This window comes from Protopterus annectens, chromosome 11.part0 (assembly GCF_019279795.1).
Source record: "Protopterus annectens isolate FY-2018-M chromosome 11.part0, PAN1.0, whole genome shotgun sequence".
NCBI classification, from domain to species: domain Eukaryota; kingdom Metazoa; phylum Chordata; order Ceratodontiformes; family Protopteridae; genus Protopterus; species Protopterus annectens.
In genome coordinates, this window is record NC_056745.1 from 1,059,378,920 (window position 1) to 1,059,401,253 (window position 22,334).

At 33.6% G+C, this 22,334-nt stretch overlaps 1 protein-coding gene across 1 annotated transcript in view; it reads left to right on the forward strand.

Annotated features, from left to right (window-relative positions):
• The window catches only part of LOC122815693 (mucin-19-like), a gene marked incomplete in the record, with an annotated part of 520,597 nt that overhangs the window by 494,047 nt on the left and 4,216 nt on the right, over positions 1–22,334 (forward strand). The window contains 4 exon segments of the mRNA XM_044088393.1: positions 1,413–1,450; positions 4,273–4,383; positions 14,455–14,494; positions 15,622–15,727. Coding sequence (XP_043944328.1) covers positions 1,413–1,450; positions 4,273–4,383; positions 14,455–14,494; positions 15,622–15,727 — 295 coding nt within the window.

Here is a 22,334-nt window from a genome sequence, read left to right on the forward strand (position 1 = left end):
CAAGTTAACTCTGTTCTTTTCCAGTAGGGTACTCTGGTTGCATTCTTGAAGCTCAGTACATAACATACAGTTCAACACGCACTTCTGTACCAGTAGTTTAATATACACATACTATATAGTTCTCTTACATTTGTAAGACAAGCATACAAATCATATTAATATTCACAAATGACATAGAGTTTTCCACAAAATTCAAGCTAGCTGGGCTAGCGGCATTTTGGTTTGTCACACCACCTAATCACTTACTAAGAATTAAAAGACTATATATGAAAACATTGTGAAAATAAAGTTAGTGCCTATCAAAAAAAATGGATGCTCATTCCATTATAAATTGATATCAGTACTACAAATCAACAACCCCCCCTCTTCACTGAGATCTGTGTTTGAAATATGTCTCTCTCTCTCTCTCTCTATATATATATATATATATATATATATATATATATACTGTATATCATATAGGTATGTATGTGTATATATATTATAGAAATGTTTGGGGCAGTAAGGTTTTAAATATTCTAAGGAATTCTGATTTATTAGAAACAAAATAATATCATAGATGAACCCCACTATGTGTTAAGCCTGCACTGACTTTCACTAAAAGGTTATGAAATTTACTTTGAGATTGAAGCTTGAAAGGTGAAACCTGATATCCGTATCAAGAAAGCATAATAGTAGGTTTGGACTGGAGAGTTGATCATGATTTTTTGTAGCGCATATGTAGTGCTAGTTACAGAAGAAAAGAAAAAAAGTACAAATTGCTTTGATAGCTCTTAAAAACATAAATTACTCGGAGCTGCCAAGCAGACAACAACTTATGTCTTACATCAAGGAAAGATTTTGAGAGAAAGTCAGGGACAGATTACTGGCATAGATAGCAGACAGAAACATAGCTGCTTTTAACTTTGCCACTGTAATTTGATGGCTGGTACTGTCAGGTCTTAGTGTATAGCATGAGACCTGATCTTAACAGTACTTGGGGGTGCTTAACAATGGTTAAGATCAGGTATTAAGCTATAGATGGCCTTAAACAGTGTGTCTGTTTCCCAATACTGGAGGATAATTATGGCACTGCATGCACCACATATTTATGAAAAGGCATTTTTGAGTCTATTTCTTAAATAGCTATACCAAATTATAGTCAGAATTTATGGTGTACTCAATTCATTGCTTAATGGGGACAAAGTCACTGAATATAACAGCATAAACCTGATTTTGTCAAACTTGCAACTTACAAATGTGTCCAAACCTTACTGCACTCTTTGTAAGTGCAATATTTTGGTTAGGAACTTTAGGTTTTCATTTATTAATATATAAAATGAAATATCTGTAGAACACTCTACTGTATTTATTTCAGAAATTTACAGTTAAAGATTCTAAGTGCTGTTATTTCTTTTTCACTGTACTTACAGTTCCACGGACATGTGAATATCAAGGAAAAATTTATAAAGTAAGTATTTCTGACATATCACTGTTATTAAATTTTTAAACGTAATACAAAATATTGTATACTACACATCTTAATTATGTATTTAATATAATTATTAATAAAAATGTTTTGGATTTGCATTTATTAGAAATATGATGAACTGAATAATTCTAGTGTAATAAAGGTCATAGAAACCTTAGTCATGATTTCAGAAATGGATGTTGTGGTATCCTGTTTCAATTTTCCTGTACTCCTGCCTCTCATGTCGTTACATTTACACTTCATAATTTCTAGTGATAAAAGTAAAACATTTACTTGACAATGTGCAAAGGTGATTTTAATGAGAAAAACAAAGAGCAGCATTTTTGTAGAGATAAACTTCTCTGCATCCCTGTACTAGTACCTCATCTATGCACACTCAGTCTGCAACTATATTAACTCCAAAACTGAGCAACTTAGGCAGTAAAGAAAAAAGTTCCTTATTGTAAAAGTTCTGCAGTCTTGCTAAACTATGAACACACTCTTCAAATATGCATGGAAGTTGGTTCAACAATCAGTTCTTGTCTTATCATAGTGATACTTTCCATATAGCCCATGTTCATTTACATAATATATTACAGTGCTGCCAGTGCATTTTAAATCCCATTCAACTAATTAACTATACTTCTACAGTGAAGATTGCAAGAAGCTTCCAGACCATTCTCCATGAAAAGTACTGAGTCATGCAATTGAAATAAAAATGTCACTAATAACTTAAGTTTCACTGTCATACCAGGTACCCAGACCATTCTCCATGAAAAGTACTGAGTTATGCAAATGAAATAAAAATGTCATGGATAACTTGTTTCAATGACATACCAGATATTAAAAGAATAGCTGAAATGGGAGGATATAGTTATTGATAGCCAATTTTCTCATTCCATTGTAAGAGAGCACAACCCAGTGAGACAATGCAGTACAATCATGAATTCTCATGGCCGCATATCTATAGTCTTAGTTTCTTATAATTTCAATGTAATGCCATATTATTGCAGCATTTATAGAATAAATGACAAATATCCATTATCACAGTAAGAGCTATTGTTTTTCTTTAAAATATTTTGTAAAAATGTTCAAAATATTTGAAAATTGAGTTTTGTAAGCCTTAATCTTTTTTAACCTAAGACACATGGAGTATTATAGTTCTTTCATGAAAAGACATTTGTCATGGGCCTAATGAAACAACACAGACACCCAAAGACATTTGACGATCTTTATTGTAATGGAAAATGAATAACAAACACCAAACTTTATTGAGGCACACAGAATCCAACATTGCAAAATAAGATAGCAAACATAAGGGAAGCCCACCCGCTCACCCTTGGATAAGCAGTGTCCCCCACTTGCTCACTTATCATAGTAATCATGGAGGCAGCATCCCTGCTCACCTTAATATCATCAATTAAATGCTTCTCTTTTCCAAGTCTTCCACCATCAAACCACCACCTCAATTCCAAATATCTATTGAGGGGGACAGAAGAGGATCAAGCCTGATCCTCTTCTCTGCCAACCAGCCCAAAGGGCTGTTCCCCCTCAGACCATACCACTTTTCAATAGATCCTCCACCTTCAAGCCCAAGTTAAGATTTAATAAATCAAGCCCAAATTCATTGAGATGAACTCCGTTCAACCTATACCATACAGGATCCCTGCTTTCAAACTCCACATACCGTATCATATGCACCACAATTTCCTTCAAATATTTTGCCAAAGTAAAATTAACATACCTCCAAGCTCTCTCCACTGCCACAAAATTCCTTGCCTCTCTCCACACCAACCGGGGAATCATCTCAGACCATATTAAAACCAAAGACAGATACATGCTCCTCAACACTAACGCATCCTCACAAATGTGATAAACCAACTGCTTTTTTGGAACCTTACCTAAATCATTTCCCCCTAAATGAATCAACAAAATCTGTGGCATCCTCCATTGACTCAGTAACCCAACAAATACCTGCAATATCCTGCTCCACATCAACCATCTAACACCATGCCAGATGGCCTTCCATCCAAAATGGTCCAGTCCCAAATTCATTCCTTTGTGTCTAATTGCCGTATGCCTAGTTGCCCAAAAGATGAAAGAATGACCCAAGATGGTGATCCTTCTGCTACCTAAAAAAAAAAAAAAAAAAAAAAAAAAAAAAATAAAAATGTAAACAAAGCCTGCCACAAAGCTACTTAATACAAGACAAAAAGGCATTGGAAGACAATTTTCGCACACTCTTAATGACTTCTATAGAACTTCTTTCCTTTGCAAAGTCTGATACCCTGCCCCTCCTAAAAGAATGAGAAGAAAACTTATCCCCTTCTAAATAGATTAGCAGATGTGTTTTACAAGTGAGATCTCACTCGTAATTTAAATACTTCATCTAATAGAATGGTATAGTTTTGCCAAAAGTTTGATCTTAATATTTAAACTGGTGCTTTAAAACCTGTATTTCAAGCCATCCTTTAAGTCTAGATTTGAATGCAGGCTGTCCCTGGGATAGAGTTTGATTCTACCAATTACTTATCTTGTGACTTATCATCTTATATCACTACATGATGCAACAGTTCATAAGATACTCATTTTTGTTTATCTTTTACATCGCATTTGAAGGAGCTTATTTTTTAAATTATGTAAAATATTCTGAATGAAAATTTATTGTATATGGCACAACAATGCAGCATTATTTCATTACATGTGATTAGTTTTTTAAATACAATAATTTATGAGGTGATGATTATATTCTTTTAGTAAAGATTACATGCCACTGAACTTTAACATAATGCATAATAAGTAACTTTATTCCTTCTCTCTAGATTGGGGAAATATTTTTAGATCCGACAGATAGCTGTATGACTTTGCAGTGTACTGCAGCAGGACTATATGCCAAATATGAAAAATGTCTGTATCAAACAAACTGTCCAATGGTATGTATAATAAGACTATGATACACACATGTTATGTGCTGTACTTCACTAGACACTGCTAATGATGAGCAGTTAGTAATGTGCATAGACATTGACAATGCAATTTTATCATATCCGCTGATTTGCAGCAAAAAGAAAGATATTGTATCTCCAAGTTGATTTCATTATCACCGATCCATCCTTTTTGCCAAGGTGTTCTGTTATCTTTAAGGAGATGTATCTTACCCCCTTTTTGTATCTTAGCATTGGTATTAGCATGCTTCATATCCACAGAAGCTTCCTGGAAATGTATAAGTATATCTTAACATGATGTGTAAGATATCTAAGCTGCTTACTATGAACTACCATTTGTTTAAATTTTAATGGTCTTTTGGTCATCAAATATTTTAACTTGTTGCAAATGGTGTACATTTTTTCATGCATTTTTCATGCAGACACACACACACACACACACACACACACACACACACACACACACACACACACACACACACACACACACACGCACACACAAATACAGACTGCTTACTGAAAATTACTATAGATTAAGTTCTCTGTGTCATTAGCCAACATATTCTGGGACACAAGTAGGCATAATAACTATATCTAGTTTTTGTATTTGTATCCCTCCATCATTCTGGGTGTTAGCAGTCCCTACTACAACACTGCTACATCACTGTGTGATTTTCTGTATCCGGGTATATAGGAAACAGTGAGTCTGTAAGCCCAAGGTGAATATACTTTTAATGTCCTAATATAGTTTTGCTGAATGGCGTTAGCTTTAAGATATGGATGTTTATTTCAACCAATCTCAGATCATAGATGTGCAAGCATATGACCTTGATAGTTGAATTATTTATACCAGTGCTATTCAAGGCATGGATGACTAGGATGAAATTGCTTATATTTGTCTTCTTAGTGTATATCTGATCTAACAGCCTGCTAGATGAAGATTGAGGCAAGCTTTACACTATCAGTGATTACTCTTTCACAAAAGTACCATGATCTCAGAATGAGAACAATAGAGTAAGGGAATATAAAGGGATGAATCCCACACACAGCAGATGCCCCCTGAAAAAAAAAAATAATACAAATGTTACAGTAGCTCACATTATTCACAGGCTTAAGTAGCTGTGATCTAAGATAATTTATATTAAAACTCATGAAATATGAACTACTTTGGCTAAGCTTTTGAGATCTAAGCTCAGACAACTTAAGAAGGTGGAATAGAATAATGTTTTTTTCGAATTAATTGCACTTCACAAGGACATCATTAACGATATTATATGGTGTCCTTCAAAATATCTAGTACCCTGGGATGGATTTGTATTTGTGGAAAATTTGCTAAAATTGCCTCTAATGGCTTCTTCCTTAACATACAATGAGCTATGAAGTGACAGATTGAGTGTAAAGCATTCCACATTTCTCCTTACAAGTTTAATCTATTTATTTATGTAAGTTTGCATATATTTATGTATTTATTCTTTTGATCATGTATTTGTGTATCCCTTGATAAACAGAAAAGTAAAACCAGACAAATCCTATTTAGAGTAGTGATAAAGCTCCAATCAAAAAACAATTTTCTTCATATATAAACAAAAATCTAAAGAAAAATAAATATGATATAATAAACTCATCTGTGCACATGTATGTCATCATGAATTCAAGTCATTGATTTTGACGAAAATTATCATATATATTAATAATGATAATATCGAGCTGTTAAAGAATCCAGAAAACTTTAATAATTTTAAAATGGTCTGAAATGACTATCAGTCCAATTCTGCATTCACTTGGTGCAGAAAAATGTACTTCTAGACAGAATCAGGTTAGTAATGGGAGTGATCCTAGATGAGTACATATCCAAATGAGAAGAAGTTAATGAAAGGAAAAGCTATATTAAAAAAATGTTGATTTTATCAACAAACTTTCTACAGCCATTGATACAAAAGTTGATTCCTTAGATTCCTCTCTGGGTCGCAAACACTCTATAAGTATTCTGCTGTCCCTCTGGCTTGCACAGATATAGCCCCTTTATATAGTGAAAGGGTCCTAAGCACCATTCAAAATGAGTTTATTCTGGACCAGTTTAGGCTACAGATACAGATACAGAAGTGACTTTGAATTTTGTCTGATTTATACCATTTTTAAAGAATGTCACACACAACCTTAGTTCTAAAGAGAGAAGAAGAAAAATACCTGCAACTGCTGAAGGTGTCAGGCTAGTAAACAACAAAAAAAATACAAAACAAGTAACACCACCACAGACTTCAAGCTGGCGACAAAATCCTTTATTAGGTAAAATCCAAGGTAATCCAAGAATAAGAATTCAATCGTATTACCCCTTAGGTAAGCAGTTTCAGAAAAATCCTTCATCAGATTAATTCTAAAGAGAAGGTAGCTATGGAAACACTAAAAACTAGGTGTGATGTAGTTGTTACTAATGCAAAATGGAGTCATAGTTATTTGCCGTATGGAGCAATATGATACTGGAGCAAATGCATAACTGGCCAATATATATATATATATATATATATATATATATATATATATATATATATATATATATGTATATTGAGGACACTGCTAATTTTTATAGGATTTGACATAGAACAACATATTTATTTCTGTAGTTTGGATTACAGTCTTTACACATTTGTATCCCCTGTATTAAGGGGATAAGGGAAGTTCAATTATTTTCTTGAAAATTTTCGATTATACTCTGCAGAATGTAATGAATTTCTTTTATCTTTAATTGAGCTGGTAAAGAATTGTAATGTTCTCTCTCTGTGCAACTGCTGCCATCATTTAGATGGTATAGCAATGGGTATGGATTTCATACAGACTTATGCTGCCCTATAGGGGTTATTTTGAAGCAATAGTTTGCTTTGACAAATCCTTTCACATTACCTGTCAGAAATGGAGATGTGGAGATATTATGTTGATGACTGTCTGCACACATTAATAATAATGATTTTGGATTGCAGTTCACATATTCTTGCATTGTTCTTACCATGAACTTTTAGATCCTACTGTCACAACATTTTTGGATGATTCATATAGGAAAGCATTTACCTACAATACCTTTTTTTAGATGGACAGTTGTCCTCCATGTCATTTACAAAAAAATATTCCATACTGTCAATTTTTATGAGCTAGGAGAATTTGCATTGTTGGGGATGTTTTAAAAAAGGAAGATTCTGGATTTATCATAAACATTTTCTGTACATGGATATTCATTAGATTTAGTTGCCACTGCCACCTCTTGCTGAAAAATACAGCTATTGACAAAAACAACGAGAACAAGATCCTTACATACATATTAACATATGGAGTACATGCTTTTAAAATTAAATTCATTATACTGCAGTGGAATATTTTGGCAGCAAAAATTTTCCCCACTATATTAGCAAATAGAGTTTTTGTTTATTTGCTTTAGTTGACATTTGTTTTCCAGGAAAGTCTGACTTGGAATGAGCTATTTTTCAGTGGATGCCCGGGTAGAAACACGCTAGACATGTCTTTGCAACATGGAAGGAAACCACAGCCCCTACAGGAAACCCAAACAAACACAGAGATGACATGCAGACTCCACGCAGGCACCCCAGCTGAGAATTGAACAAGATAACCTCTTGCTGTGAAGTGACAATGATAATCACTGCACCATACAAGTTTTAATATTATAAACGGCATAAATTAGCAAAAATGTTTTCATCTTTTAGGCATGTTAAACATATGTCACAAAATATGGGGATCTATGGTCTTAGTGTTAGAGGCCCTTTTCCATGTGACAATTGCTCTTTTTGCATTCATGCATAAATATATATAGATCAAAATATTTTACATCCATCAAAATGAACAAGATGTATGAAACTTGGCATATGGTTGCATGTTCTCTTGTATGGGTATTATCCATGGCCATTTGTTTATTTGGCATTTTCATGTAGGACAGACAAGATGCACATGGAATCAATGTATCTCTCTGCATTTGAGTCACATCAGTTGGTGTCGGGATAGAAGTGCCCAGAATAGGTAGAGAAACCAGGTTACCCACTTTGCTGAAGACAGTCCTTATTTGAACAGCTGTGTCCAGTGGAGGAAAACTATAAAACAATGATAAATGCCCAGATAGTTTATTACAAAACATATTTTATATTTTTCCATTAATACTTGCAAAAATAATTTGTTTATATCTGAAATACTTTAAGTATTGTAAGAAGCAGCAGAGAGAGCTCAAATTCTATAAGTGTGAACCTTTATTTTGGTAAAAAAGTTAAATCCAGTCCTTTGCACGGGATCCAGGTATTTGAAGATTTGCTTTTCAAAATCACACATTTTCATTAATAAAATGTCCCACTTTGGGCATTGGAAAAGGTGGCATCTCTGTCTAAAATCCTCTCTAAAACACAATGTGGACTATAAGTCGTTACAGAAAATAATAGCCTTGGATAGTTAATTTGGGTGCATTATATGCACCAGATTTAAATTAATTTATTTAATTTCAATTCATTCCCTGTCCTTCAGTTATTTTAAATAACATATCTGGTATAATGACACATATTTTGGATATTATTTGGTTTGTAAAAGTTGGTACTTATTTGAAATGTGTTATGCTTGATTTTATGTTATTTTATATATGTTTGGTTAGGATGTGTGCATTTTTTTCCCTTTTGTCCACCAGATGGCGAGAGCTATATTTTCTTATTTGCAGTATACATTGTTGTTATTATTTTAAATATTATTTTTTTCAGGTTTGTTTCTACAATAGAGTTACTATAATGGTATATAATCTAGATATTTCTTAGCCATCAAGTGCCAGTACTTATTTCTGGTGTGTTTGCCATACTTTATGTTATGCTATATATTTGCTTTGACATGGGCTTGTTTTGGGTGGACACATTTTCTCCTGTGTCAATCAGAAGGCAATATTTATCTTTCACTTTCTGCAAAACACATTGCTGTTATAAATACAATTTAGTGTTTTGATTGCAGTTTATCAGTTTTATGAATATATTACATATATTTTCTCCCTTCAAAGCACAATTTGCAGTCATCTATATTATATCAATTAATATATATAATAATTTAAGTCAGACAGATTACTTGAAGTAATTGTTTACAGGAGAGGGAAGTTTGGTTTAATCACATGGTTTTGCAAAAAGTTATATCACCTGCTAACCTTGACTTAAAGTTAGATTTTTCACTGAAGAAACCACATGAGCTGAGAAACTATGGCCTGTTGCTTATTTTCTTCTTTTATACCATGTTGTGAACATAATACTGGAATACGCTGTGAAAAGCAACTTTGGTGCTGTAGTTTTGCTTTTTGATGGATTTCTGTTTTTCTCCATGCACTGCTTAGGTCTGTGTAATGACTTCTATGCTCTTTGATAATTTTATAAAGATATATATATATATATATATATATATATATATATATATATATATATATTTAGGTAGGGAAGGTTGAAATAATGGTAGAAGTCTTAACATCATAGATACAAAGTACAGCATTTGATTAAGACCTCTAGTCTCTGGTTATTAATTAGATTTGTACTAGCAGACTGATAGCCTAGCATTTACCTATAAACCTATATATATATGTATATATATATATATATATATATATATGTGTGTGTGTGTGTGTGTGTGTATGTATATGTGTATATATATATATATATATATATATATATATATATATATATATATATATATATATATATAATCTATATCACACACACACACACACACACACACACACACACACACACACACACACACACACACACACACACACACACACACACACACACACACACACACACACACACACACACACACACACACACACACACACGTATATATCTATATTATATTATTATATATGGGTCTCCCTTCATTACCTGAAAGATCACTTAGCCGAATTTCACTTGGCCGAGACAAATTCAATGAAAGGTGACATTTCTGAAACCATGGACCACTGAATGGCTTTCACCAGGAAACAAACCACTTGGTCACCAGGGTAAAATAAGAAAATCCACAAAAATGAAACCCACCCAAGTGGGGGGCTAAGCCCCCCACACACTCCCTAACTAAATATAGCAACTCCAAGATTGCACTACAAGGAAGTAAAGGGCATAGTTCACCCTGGTGGCTAAGTGGTTTGTTTCCTGCTGAAAGTTTTAAGGTGCTCTGTGGCTTCATATCTTTCATTGAATTCATCTCGGCCAAATGGAATTCGGGTAACTGGTCTTTTGGGTAATGAAGGTAGACCCATATAAATATATATATATATATATATATATATATATATATATATATATATATATATATATATACAGATCACAAAACAGACTTAGTTTATGTAAGAAAAAATAACTGATGGAAGCATAGAAATAAAATAAAACTTGCATGAAAAGTTCAGTGTCTTTTCTGCATTTATGTCTAGAACTCAACACAGGTACAACATGTCTTACCAGCTTGTTCATGAAACAAAAGTCTGTTGCACAAAATAGTATGTCAAGCACAAGTTCTGGGGAAAAAGTCATTAGCGCTCCAGCAGGTGAAAATGTCTGTCAGTGCCTTTGACATAATAACAAAGTCTAAGTAAAGAACAAACCAGCAAAGGTATGGCTCCAGTATAGGCAGTATAAGCAATAAAACAGTAATGCAGTCCAAAGAACAAATGATGAAAATGATTCTGCGTTAACCCAGCTTTAATAACACAACACAAGCACTTTCACATATAGCTTCTTCAGGTGTTTAAACTATATTGAAAGACAACACCTATATATACTTATTACAAACGTCATGTGATAAATTTAATACAAATTTAAAGGTAAACATTCCTAAAAATACAGTTTATCTATAAGGCCATACATTAAAAATAAAATATTAAATAAATAAGTAACTACAATAACACTAAATTAAAATAAAATAAATATAAAAATGAGATAAATAATATGAGAGTAAAAATATGTACAAATGCATAAGAACAGTTGTATCATTTCTTCCTTAGAGATCTCTTCTGTAAAACTGGTTTAATTGGAACATGGTCATTAAGACCATGACCATAGTTTGCTCTGAGCCTAACAATCCAACAAGCTTCTAGCTCTTCCATTCTCAGCCTGATATCTTCTCGTCTCACATTTTCATGTGTCATAGCTAGAACCAGAAACTTGAACACATGGTGTTCATCTGTATTGGCTACATGTTTAGCAAGTGCATTTATATTATTCTTTTTATTGATATGGTACAGATGTTCCCTGATTCTATCCTTCATCCTATATATTTGTGTATAATCAGAAACTTTATTGGCAAAAGAATGGTGTTGCTATGGGGAGCTCATGCTCCAATAGTTATGCCAATGCCGTACTGAATATGTAGGAGACCAAATTTCTAACTAATGGTCCCTTTACATCTTATATTTCTTTTTATAAAAGGTTCGTAGATGACCTCTTTTTAATTTGGAGAGGTAATGAACAACAGTTGGTGCAGTTTATGGAATATATTAATACATCTTCCAGTTTTTTGCGTTTTACTTTAAATTTCTCTACTATAGGCATAAACTTTTTGGTTGTCTATATAAGTAGGGATAAAAATGGTAAATTGATTAGTAGTCTATATAGGAAGGAATGTCATGCCAATCAATTATTAAATAGGCAAAGTATGCATCCAAATTTTGTGTTTAGTAGTGTAACTAAGAATCAGATTTTTAGAGCCTCTAGGCTTAATGTTAAGGAAGAAGATGATCAAAGATGTAAATCCACAACTGAAAAGGAATTAATTGAAAGGGGGTATGATGAAAAAATGGTTCAGAACATTTCTTGTCAGGTAGATGCAATGAGGTCCACCACTGCAAAACCTTATTTTTCGGATAATGTAGGCAAAATAAAAAGAATTAATGATGGTAAGTTGAGAATGTCTCTACATTACACCAGAGACATAGATAAATATATTGAGGTTATAAATTCTCATTGGAATATTTTAATGACTGATGAATACATAAAATCATTGATAGGTATAAGACCACAATTTTCTTTTAAGAATAAAAGGTCTCTTAAAAAAAAGGTTATGTAATAAGAACTATTATAGGGATTCTGTAACATCTATTCCTGGGACTAAGCCATGTGGTAGATGTAAGTACTGCACTTTTATTTCTACAGAGACTATATTTAAGCATTCAGATACTGGCGAGCTTATTTATATCACTGTTACAGCTGCTTGCAATTCTATGCATGTGGTTTATCTTGCAGTTTGCACTTTGTGCAATAAATATTATGTGGGCAAAACGGATCGTTTCCTGAAGGATAGAATCAGGGAACATCTGTACCATATCAATAAAAAGAATAATATAAATGCACTTGCTAATCATGTAGCCAATACAGACGAACACCATGTGTTCAAGTTTCTGGTTCTAGCTATGACACATGAAAATGTGAGACGAGAAGATATCAGGCTGAGAATGGAAGAGCTAGAAGCTTGTTGGATTGTTAGGCTCAGAGCAAACTATGGTCATGGTCTTAATGACCATGTTCTAATTAAACCAGTTTTACAGAAGAGACCTCTAAGGAAGAAATGATACAACTGTTCTTATCCATTTGTACATATTTTTACTCTCATATTATTTATCTCATTTTTATATTTATTTTATTTTAATTTAGTGTTATTGTAGTTATTTATTTAATATTTTATTTTTAATGTATGGTCTTACAGATAAACTGTATTTTAGGAATGTTTACTTTTAAATTTGTATTAAATTTATCTCATGACTTTTTTAATAAGTATATATAGGTGTTGTCTTTCAATATGTTTTAAACACCTGAAGAAGCTATATGTGAAAGCGCTTGTGTTGTGTTATTAAAGCTGGGTTAACGCAGAATCATTTTCATCGTTTGTTCTTTGGACTGCATTACTGTTTTATTGCTTATACTGCCTATACTGAAGCCATACCTTTGCTGGTTTGTTCTTTACTTGGACTTTGGTTTTATAGCAAAGGTAATAGTTGTTTGTTTGGTGACTTTGTTGTTTTTATAATAACAAAATCTGCTAGCAGTATCTCTCTGGTACAATACAAGTGACATTCAAGTTCTACACTACCAGGACTTTTGCTAGCAAATATAGACCTTTCAGCACAGTCAGTTGCCCCAGCCTGCAGCAGTTTGCATTTGCCTCAAACAACTTCTCCTCAGGATGACTCACATATTGCCTGAAAACTCAGTCATTTTGACTTAAAGAAAAGCATGCCATTAACCAACTTTATTATTGTTTGACACATAAAAGCCTTCCTAAAGTTGTAATACCTTTAAGCCCTCTCTGTTTGGCCTAAACTAGTGTTTCAGTGCCAAATTACCCTGCTGCTGCCATACTTTTCTTGCCTGCATAGCATTAACTAAGTTATATATACCCCCCCATTACAGATGACCCCTCCATCTTAAATCCAGTGGCTTCTGGAATGCTGTAAGGTGTATGGGCCAAAGGAATACTGGTGACATTGCTATGATAATCACTGAGGCAATGCTCTACCCATAAACAGCATGACTGTAATACTTGGGCCCATTTACACAGCTTTACTTTCCTTTCTTTTTACTGATGAAGCCACTGGAAGGAGGGCATTATCTTTGAATAATATGAACTCTCTGCCCAGCAAACAGTATTGTATGGAGTCTAAGGCCAACTTAATGGACAAGCACGATGTTTCAGTGGTAGAGTACTTAGCTTCTCTCATTGCCCACCTTTTGGGCTAACACAGTTCCCAAGCCAACCAGTAAGGCATACATTGAAGCTACATACTTAAATATGCCCTTAAAATGTTTGTTACATTAACTTCCTTAATCAGTCAAGGCAGACAAGCTTCATGTAAAAAATACACTGCTCAAAGCTGCAGCTTGGCAAGACAGTAGCTGGACCTGAATACTACTGGATTGTATTTGTATTTGTTAATCTGTAAATTTGTTATCATAAAATATTGACAAATGTTTCAAAATAACTAATTTAACAAATGTTTTATTGTGATATTAGTTACTGGCATGTCTGTATGCTTACCTCTTTTTCCTTCCTTTTTCCTTACAGGAAAAGCGTATTTACAGCCCAAACCAGTGCTGCTACATATGTATGTATATCTATTTTAATTTTATCTTACATACCATAATCATGAGAATTTAAATTCCAGCTTTAATATCTAGCTGTCTGCTTACCTCTATATCTACCTGTCTATTTCTGTTTATGAATGCACATCAGTGTATGTGTGTGTGTGTGTGTGTGTGTGTGTGTGTGTGTGTGTGTGTGTGTGTGTGTGTGTGTGTTTGTGTGTGTGTGTGTGTGTGTGTGTGTGCGAGCACGCACTTCTGTCTGTGTGTGCATCTATCTGAGTCTATGTCTTTGTGTAGATTATTTATACATATAGAAGAATACATGAATGTTCATGCATATGTATAGCGCAAACACACACACACACACACACACACACACACACACACACACACACAAACACACACACAAACAAACACACACACAAGCACACGTGCATCTATATGGCTATCTTTCAGTTTATGTACACGTGTGACTTTGTGTATGTGGCTGTGTCTCTGTGTACATTATTTATAGATACATAAACAAATACATATAGTCATGGATCTATATGAATTTTGTGTGCATATCTGTGAGTGTGTGTATATATGTGGATGTCATCTTCTCACATACACACACACACACACACACACACACACACACACACACACACACACACACACACACACACACACACACACACACATATATATGCACACATATATGCACACACATTTACATGCATACACACGTGATTAGCTATATGTTTATTGTGCACTCTATATGTCTTTCCCCTTCTACCTAAGGTGTTACAGTGGATGACAGATGATTCTCAGTATTATTCCTGACTGCACTTTAATTTATTTTAGCTTTAATTGCAAAATGCTATGAAGAGGGTGGCTTCAGAAAGAGATAGAGACAGAGAGAAACATATAAAGGAAAACAATCCTATAGTATAATTCCAGTATATCTTCTTGAACTATGCAAAAATCTTGAGTATGGACATTTTTGATGCCATTACTAATGCCTCCACAACTATATATTAAAGGATACAATTTAAAATCTAGCTGAAACTTTAATAAATACAATCTACAGGTACTATGTATTCACAAATATGAATGATGTTCAGTTTAATGGTTAATGTTATTTTTATTCATGTTTTACTTTTAGGTCAAGATAAATGCTTGCCGGTTCCAAAACCTGTATTGGTCACAGTAAAAGGCTGCCAGGCTGTTATTACAATGCAAGAGTGTCGTGGTGACTGCTCTGCATTCAAGTAAGAAAATATGATTGCTATTTTAACATTATAATCTTCGATATTTTTATTTTACTTTGCATAACATAGGTGTTTAGAGCTATTTATATTAACTATATTATAAAGAATTCAGCTGAAGCAATGCCTTCACCTCACAGGTGAAGTGCAGATTATTTTGCTTATTTATACTTTCATTAGTAAAAAAAACAATGAGACTCAACTTGTTGAGTTCAGCTTCCCAATTTTTAATTCCCTCATCATTTTCTATGGGAAGTCACTGCCACTGTAGCTTTTAAGAGTGCACTAATTGTGATTCCTTTATTTTTGGAGAGTTTTCTTTTTTGTGTAATGTTTTCATGACCTCATACTTTTTGGGTAGGGTGAGGGCCTACACAAAATTCCTAATTTCAGCTTTACATAGAGAGGTGAATCTCAATCAGTTTAACTCAGAAAGAAGAGTCATTGTTAAGTTAGACATTGGCTGTTGCACACATTATTTGATGTACTGTGGTCATCATTAAAGATACACAGATACATTTCCTGTTAAACTGCTTTCTTTTTGACCAAAAAGTTGGCAAATTTCTTCGTTGAATGCAGTATATGTGCATGCATTCCAGTATGAAACATCACCGACTTCTCATGAAAGTGGCATGTGTATTTCCAAACCTGTGATACAGAAGCAGTGTAAAATCGGGCCCATATTAGTTAAACAAGAACTGAGTTCAGCGAAACCCGTTTGAGCAATAGTCAATGAGTGAAATTCACAAATATCGAAGAACAGAAATAAAATAAGTAATACACAAAATCTTTCACTAACTGTTTTATGCAGGGGGGCAAGTCCCCCTGTGCCCCCCACACCCCCTGCTACTTAAATATACCAACTCCTAGATTGCACTCCACTGAAGTAAATGGGAAGAATTCCCTATGGCGCTCTCCATTTATTCTTGTGATTTTTGCCACTTTCGCTCATTGCGTGTCACTCAAATGGGTTTCCCTTAACTCAGTTTTTGTTTAACTAATATAGACCAGTAAAATCAATTGAGAATATCATAGGACAAAAACAAATCCTAAAATGGTTATATTTTCCAGCAGAAAAAAAAAACATTATGGATCCTGACATTGATAATTTTTGCATAGCTGTGTCATTATAAATTTAATCTTTGACATCTGTCATCAGGGTTAGTATGTTTGCAACACAGAATCTCCACAAAGGTTAACAACATTATCGTTATATGAAATATCATTGTTCTGAGAACATGCTACACTAAAGTAAGGCTTATTACTGTATTTACTTTTAGTCCTTTCAGTCCTAGGTAAGTCTATAAAATAAACTCATATAGATGCATTTGTCTAAGAATTCGATATTTAGCCCTAAGAAGGTGAAGAACTGATACAGTTCTGGTGCAGTTAACTATAGCAGTACAACCACTACAGCTATAATACCAAGAAACAGCTTCCTTAGGTTTTACTATTCTGTCATATGATATCACAGAGACTATTGTTTGACAATATTTTTCACTGTTTTCTGTCCATGCTTGGTGATGCATCCACCATACTTAAAGTCAAAGTCTACTTTTTGTTTTTAACTTACTCATTAAATATGATAATAAGGTAATCTTACCATCTGAGCAGGACAAATCTTCTATTCTCCCTTGATTATGCCATTTTCATTATTTATTTGTGAATAGGTTTTAATAAATAAACAGTATTGACTGGATAGTCAGAGCTCTTCACACAATATGAAATCCATGTAACTCGATTTAAAATAACATAGTTTCTTCTCCATCATTATGAGGTGCAGGTGATGTAATATTTAGAATTAACATCATAAAATATTAAACTCACATAAAGGTTTTGCTTTCCCTTAAAGTATAAAACAGTCAGTGTCCTAATCATGGAGCTAGTGGCAAATTCTGCTCTAAAATTTCACTAGAGCATGTTATAAAACTAGCTGAGCATGACTTGTTATAGTTTAATGGATTCAGAATTTCATAGGTACTTACTAGGTTATTGATCTGTGAGGATCTTAAAAAGCCAAGCCTTATATTCTCATGGTAGTTTTTACCTCTTAAAGATTCCTTGCACATAACCCAGATAAGGGCTGAATAAGGATATATTCGGGCATTTATATTCCCCCTATTTATTGAATTTGTGATTACCCATCCATATGTGAAAATTGCATTTGAATACAGAAGTATTTTGTTTTACGTAGAGTGGAAGATGGTTCCAAAGAAGCAGTATTTCTCTATGATACAAAGTTAACATTCCAACAAGTTCTCTTTATTTTGCAAAAGAGATTAAGATCCATTGAGCAGATGTTTATAATAATATTGGGCTTGCAGATATATAACAGGCCGTACAGAATAAGGTCTGTAGACTCTCTTTACATGAAGCAGAGCCTGTCTTTCATTATGCTGTATGATAATTGAGAAGAGTTACAAGGCTTTGAAATGTTCTGCATAGCTTTTATAATTTACTCCCTTGATTTGTTTGATTAATAAGTATTGTGGTTCCAGTCCGATGTAACAAGTGACTGGACAGGTACATAATGAAATGGTCAACCAAATATTGAGTGTCAAGTACAGTGACATGATTACATACATGGATCTGTATAGAATGTCTGTAGATATAAGCTGTGCAAAAAAGTACAACAGTAAAGACATGGTCCTCAAAGGAAAGTTCATTGATGACAGAAGTTCTCACATCCCTAATTAGGGGTGTGTTGTCAAAGTGATAGTTACAATGTGAATCATATTCGCTGAAGGATATAATTATACATATATTGGCATCCACAACAGGAATTTATTTTTGAATTTGGTATTTATTTTTGTTACCTAGGAGAATGGTGTTTGACTTAATACGTAGGGACTCCATAATATTTAGGTAGGAGGTATGGGCTAAGGGGAGCATGGAGGGAGTCCTACAGTTATCTAGGATTTGATAAGGACTTTTGTTAATAGTAAGTTGGATGTGGATGAGTACCTAGTCATTATCTTGTTAAATGAGTTTGGAGACAAGTGTTTTTAAGAATATGGAAACACTGCTACCCATATTGCCTTTGTGTAATGTGATGGGACTGAATGTGTGATAAGCATTGAAATATGGCTGGAGTAACTGTAAGGAAGTAACTGGTTTCCATTAATATTTCCCCAATAAAGAAGCAGCACTCATTAGTGAACCACGTCACTTAATTATTAAACTAGGTTTAGTAATGCAAATAACCTGATAACAGACCTCTAAACTGTCTCTGCTATGGGGGAACACTCCTATTTTGGGCCTGATTTAGGATGTCACTATTTTTGGAAGTATGTCTCTGTCTTCAGGCTCGATTTACCTCTTCACACAATTTTCTGAATCACCTCATTATGTGTGATTCTTTGAAGCCGACGAACATACTAATGGCAATAATACTTTAAAGAAAAAGGACACACAACTTACCCTTTATCTGAAGCAGAAGTAAATGACCGAGTATGATAGAATTTTGTGATACAGCTTAATAAAGTCTACAGACACTATGTTACCTTTCTGATAATGTGCTTATAGTTTTACACCATTTTTGTCATGCTCTGTTTTTTTAAACATGTCTTTTGGGTAGTGTGTCACATTACTAGTGGAAGTGGGAAAAGCTATGTGTTATTTGGTATTCAAGTGTTATGTTAGTCAGATATCTAGCTGTATGTTTCTTTTCTCAAAGGCCAGTTTGAAAGTTATGTCTGCTAATGAGCTTCATCTTCTTGCTACTGGCTTTGAATCTATCCATTTTCATTTGCATAATGTGTGATTTTGAGGCCAACAGTGAAAATGACTTAATGGCTTAAACCTGATTAACCGATCTATAGTATATATATACATCATTATCTTTATTTGCACTTGTATATCTATAAACAAAGGTATAGATAGTTATAGTTAACCTGTATCTATGCATTTTACTTGTATCTATATCTTTATCTATAAATTCAAATATAGCAACTGTAGGCCAGTTGTAAAGACCACTGGTAACATGGAAGACGAAATGTGTGCAATAGCTGAGTCCAGGGCACATGATATAAGGGAAAGAGTTAGGAAGTGATTTCAAAGCCTTCAAGCATGAATCAGCTAATGAGGGACAGCTGCTCAAGTCTATATATTAAGATTACCACTCACTAATGGAGTTAGATTTGCTTGCCTGTAATCCTAGGGGGGAAGTCTAGGAAAAGACCCATTGGCTATGTTTTGAAGGAAAAGGCATTATGGAGTATAAAAGAGAGGTCTGCTTTCCTTAAGTAAAATTGCAACCCCTCTAAAGTAGATTTATGCTACATATAAAAAGACAGAGATATTTCAGAATTTGTTACAGGCCTTTTGCAGTATGTTAGTATGTGCCTAGTCAAAGGACACTTTAACTACAGAGGAACTGTTTCTTAATTTTGGAAAGGAAGTGCCCTCTTTATACTGCCATGTTTGTTTTTTTCCAATATATATATATATATATATATATATATATATATATATATATATATATATATACAAACAGACAAGGAGATATAGATATACATATTAGATTCTTGCAATTAAGCCACTCAACCATTAGTTCAGTGACCACATGTAATTATGACATCTCAGGACATTGTATCCAAGATGGTGGATTCCAGACCTCTGGGCTTAGAGCTGATTACAGAAAATAGTTATGAGGGAACTATGAGTGGAGTCTGAAAGGTATCCTTGAATTTTGAAGGCTGTGAGTAATACCTAAGACCTAAAAGGAATGGGCACTGTTTGGAATTACCATTCTTGTCTAAAAAAAGAAATCAATAAGCTGACTTGCTTATGGGCAAAGAGTAAAAAAATGATCCTTAAGTGGTGTTGCTTTTAGCAGCCAAAAGTTGGGAGGCACCATTTATGAGGAATAATGAACCACTGTTTATAGAGCAAAACCTAGCAAGTTTTGAAAAGAGCCTATGTGTGAGGTTAGAATTTATATGAGCATTTGCTAAAACAGACTTTGTGGCTATGTTTTTATTCTATATATATATATATATATATATATATATATATATATATATATATATATATATATATATGTGTGCGTGTGTGTTGTTTATGCCAGATATTCTAAAAATTCACATACTAACATTGATAGATTTCTACATTTCCTGAAATGAACCTCAGAGAAGGAAACTTAAAGACATCATATTTCAGGACCAATCCACCCCCACATGTCATGCTAATTATATACATGCTAGCTCTGAGATTACACAGTACCTGGGGATAGGGCATATTCCCCTATCCTGTGGATTGTCATTCTCAAAACATTTCAAGCAACTGTTCTGTCGACCAAAGCTTCTCAACAAAATAAATATAGACATCAACATGTACACACAAATGTGTGTGTGTGTGTGTGTGTGTGTGTGTGTGTGTGTGTGTGTGTGTGTGTGTGTGTATATACTACAGATACATATATATATATATATATATATATATATATATATATATAAAAATGTATATATATATATATATATATATATATATATATATATATATATATATATATGGGTTTACTTCACTTGACCTAAAACTCATTTGACTGATACCCAGTTGACCTAAATTTCATTTGACTGATTCCCATTTCACTGACAGCTTACAATGCTGAATTTGAACATAATAAATCTTAAACCATAGAAAAGCACACTTAGAACACCAATAACTGACTATTTCCTGAAATTAAAAACTACTTACTATCCCTCTTAACAGAAATGGGACAATGTACAACCAAACTAGGTGGGGGGCTACACCCCCTAATGTTGGGGGTTGTGCCCCTCCCCAGTAATTATAAATACTAACTCCAGGATCGCACTACATTAGGGAAATGGGCATATACCTTTAACTTGCCTTACAGTACTCTACACGCTGCCACTTCTGCTGGGAATGCACAAAACATTTGCTCAATTACTTTAGATACTTCCCATAAAAATGTAAATAGAAAAACCCACATTTGGAAATACTACAACACTACTTTCTACATGACTATCAGAATTCTAACAATCAGCACTATAAGTCACAGTAATTCTTTTTATCACAAACAAGTCACAGGTGAAGGAAAATCCACAAGTCTATGTCGTACGTGTCAGTGAAATGGAAGTCAGTCAAATGAGTTTTAGGTCAAATGGAATTCAGGTCAAATGGCTGTCGATCAAATGGGTGCCAGACAAATAAGTTTTAGGTCAAGTGAAGTAGACCCTGGTTATTAAAACTAATTGAAAATGACATCATCAACTCGAAAGTAAAAACACCAGGTTAATGTTTTTGAAGGAGAAAATACCCTCTGCTCCTATCAGTCCTACAGCTACATATATGTATATATATATATATATATATATATATATATATATATATATATATATATATATATATCTGCATATATATATATATATATATATATATATATATATATATATATATATGTGTGTGTGTATGTCTATATATCATAACTTGGAGATCATTTGATAATGGGTGAAAGGAAAAACTCCATTATCACTGGTATTGCTGCTATCTCATAATGCCAAATGTCTCTTTGCTGAGTAATGGAAGTTGATAAAACATGGGTCTATATCACATAGTCAAAGTCCTATAACTTCAAACATGTAATGTG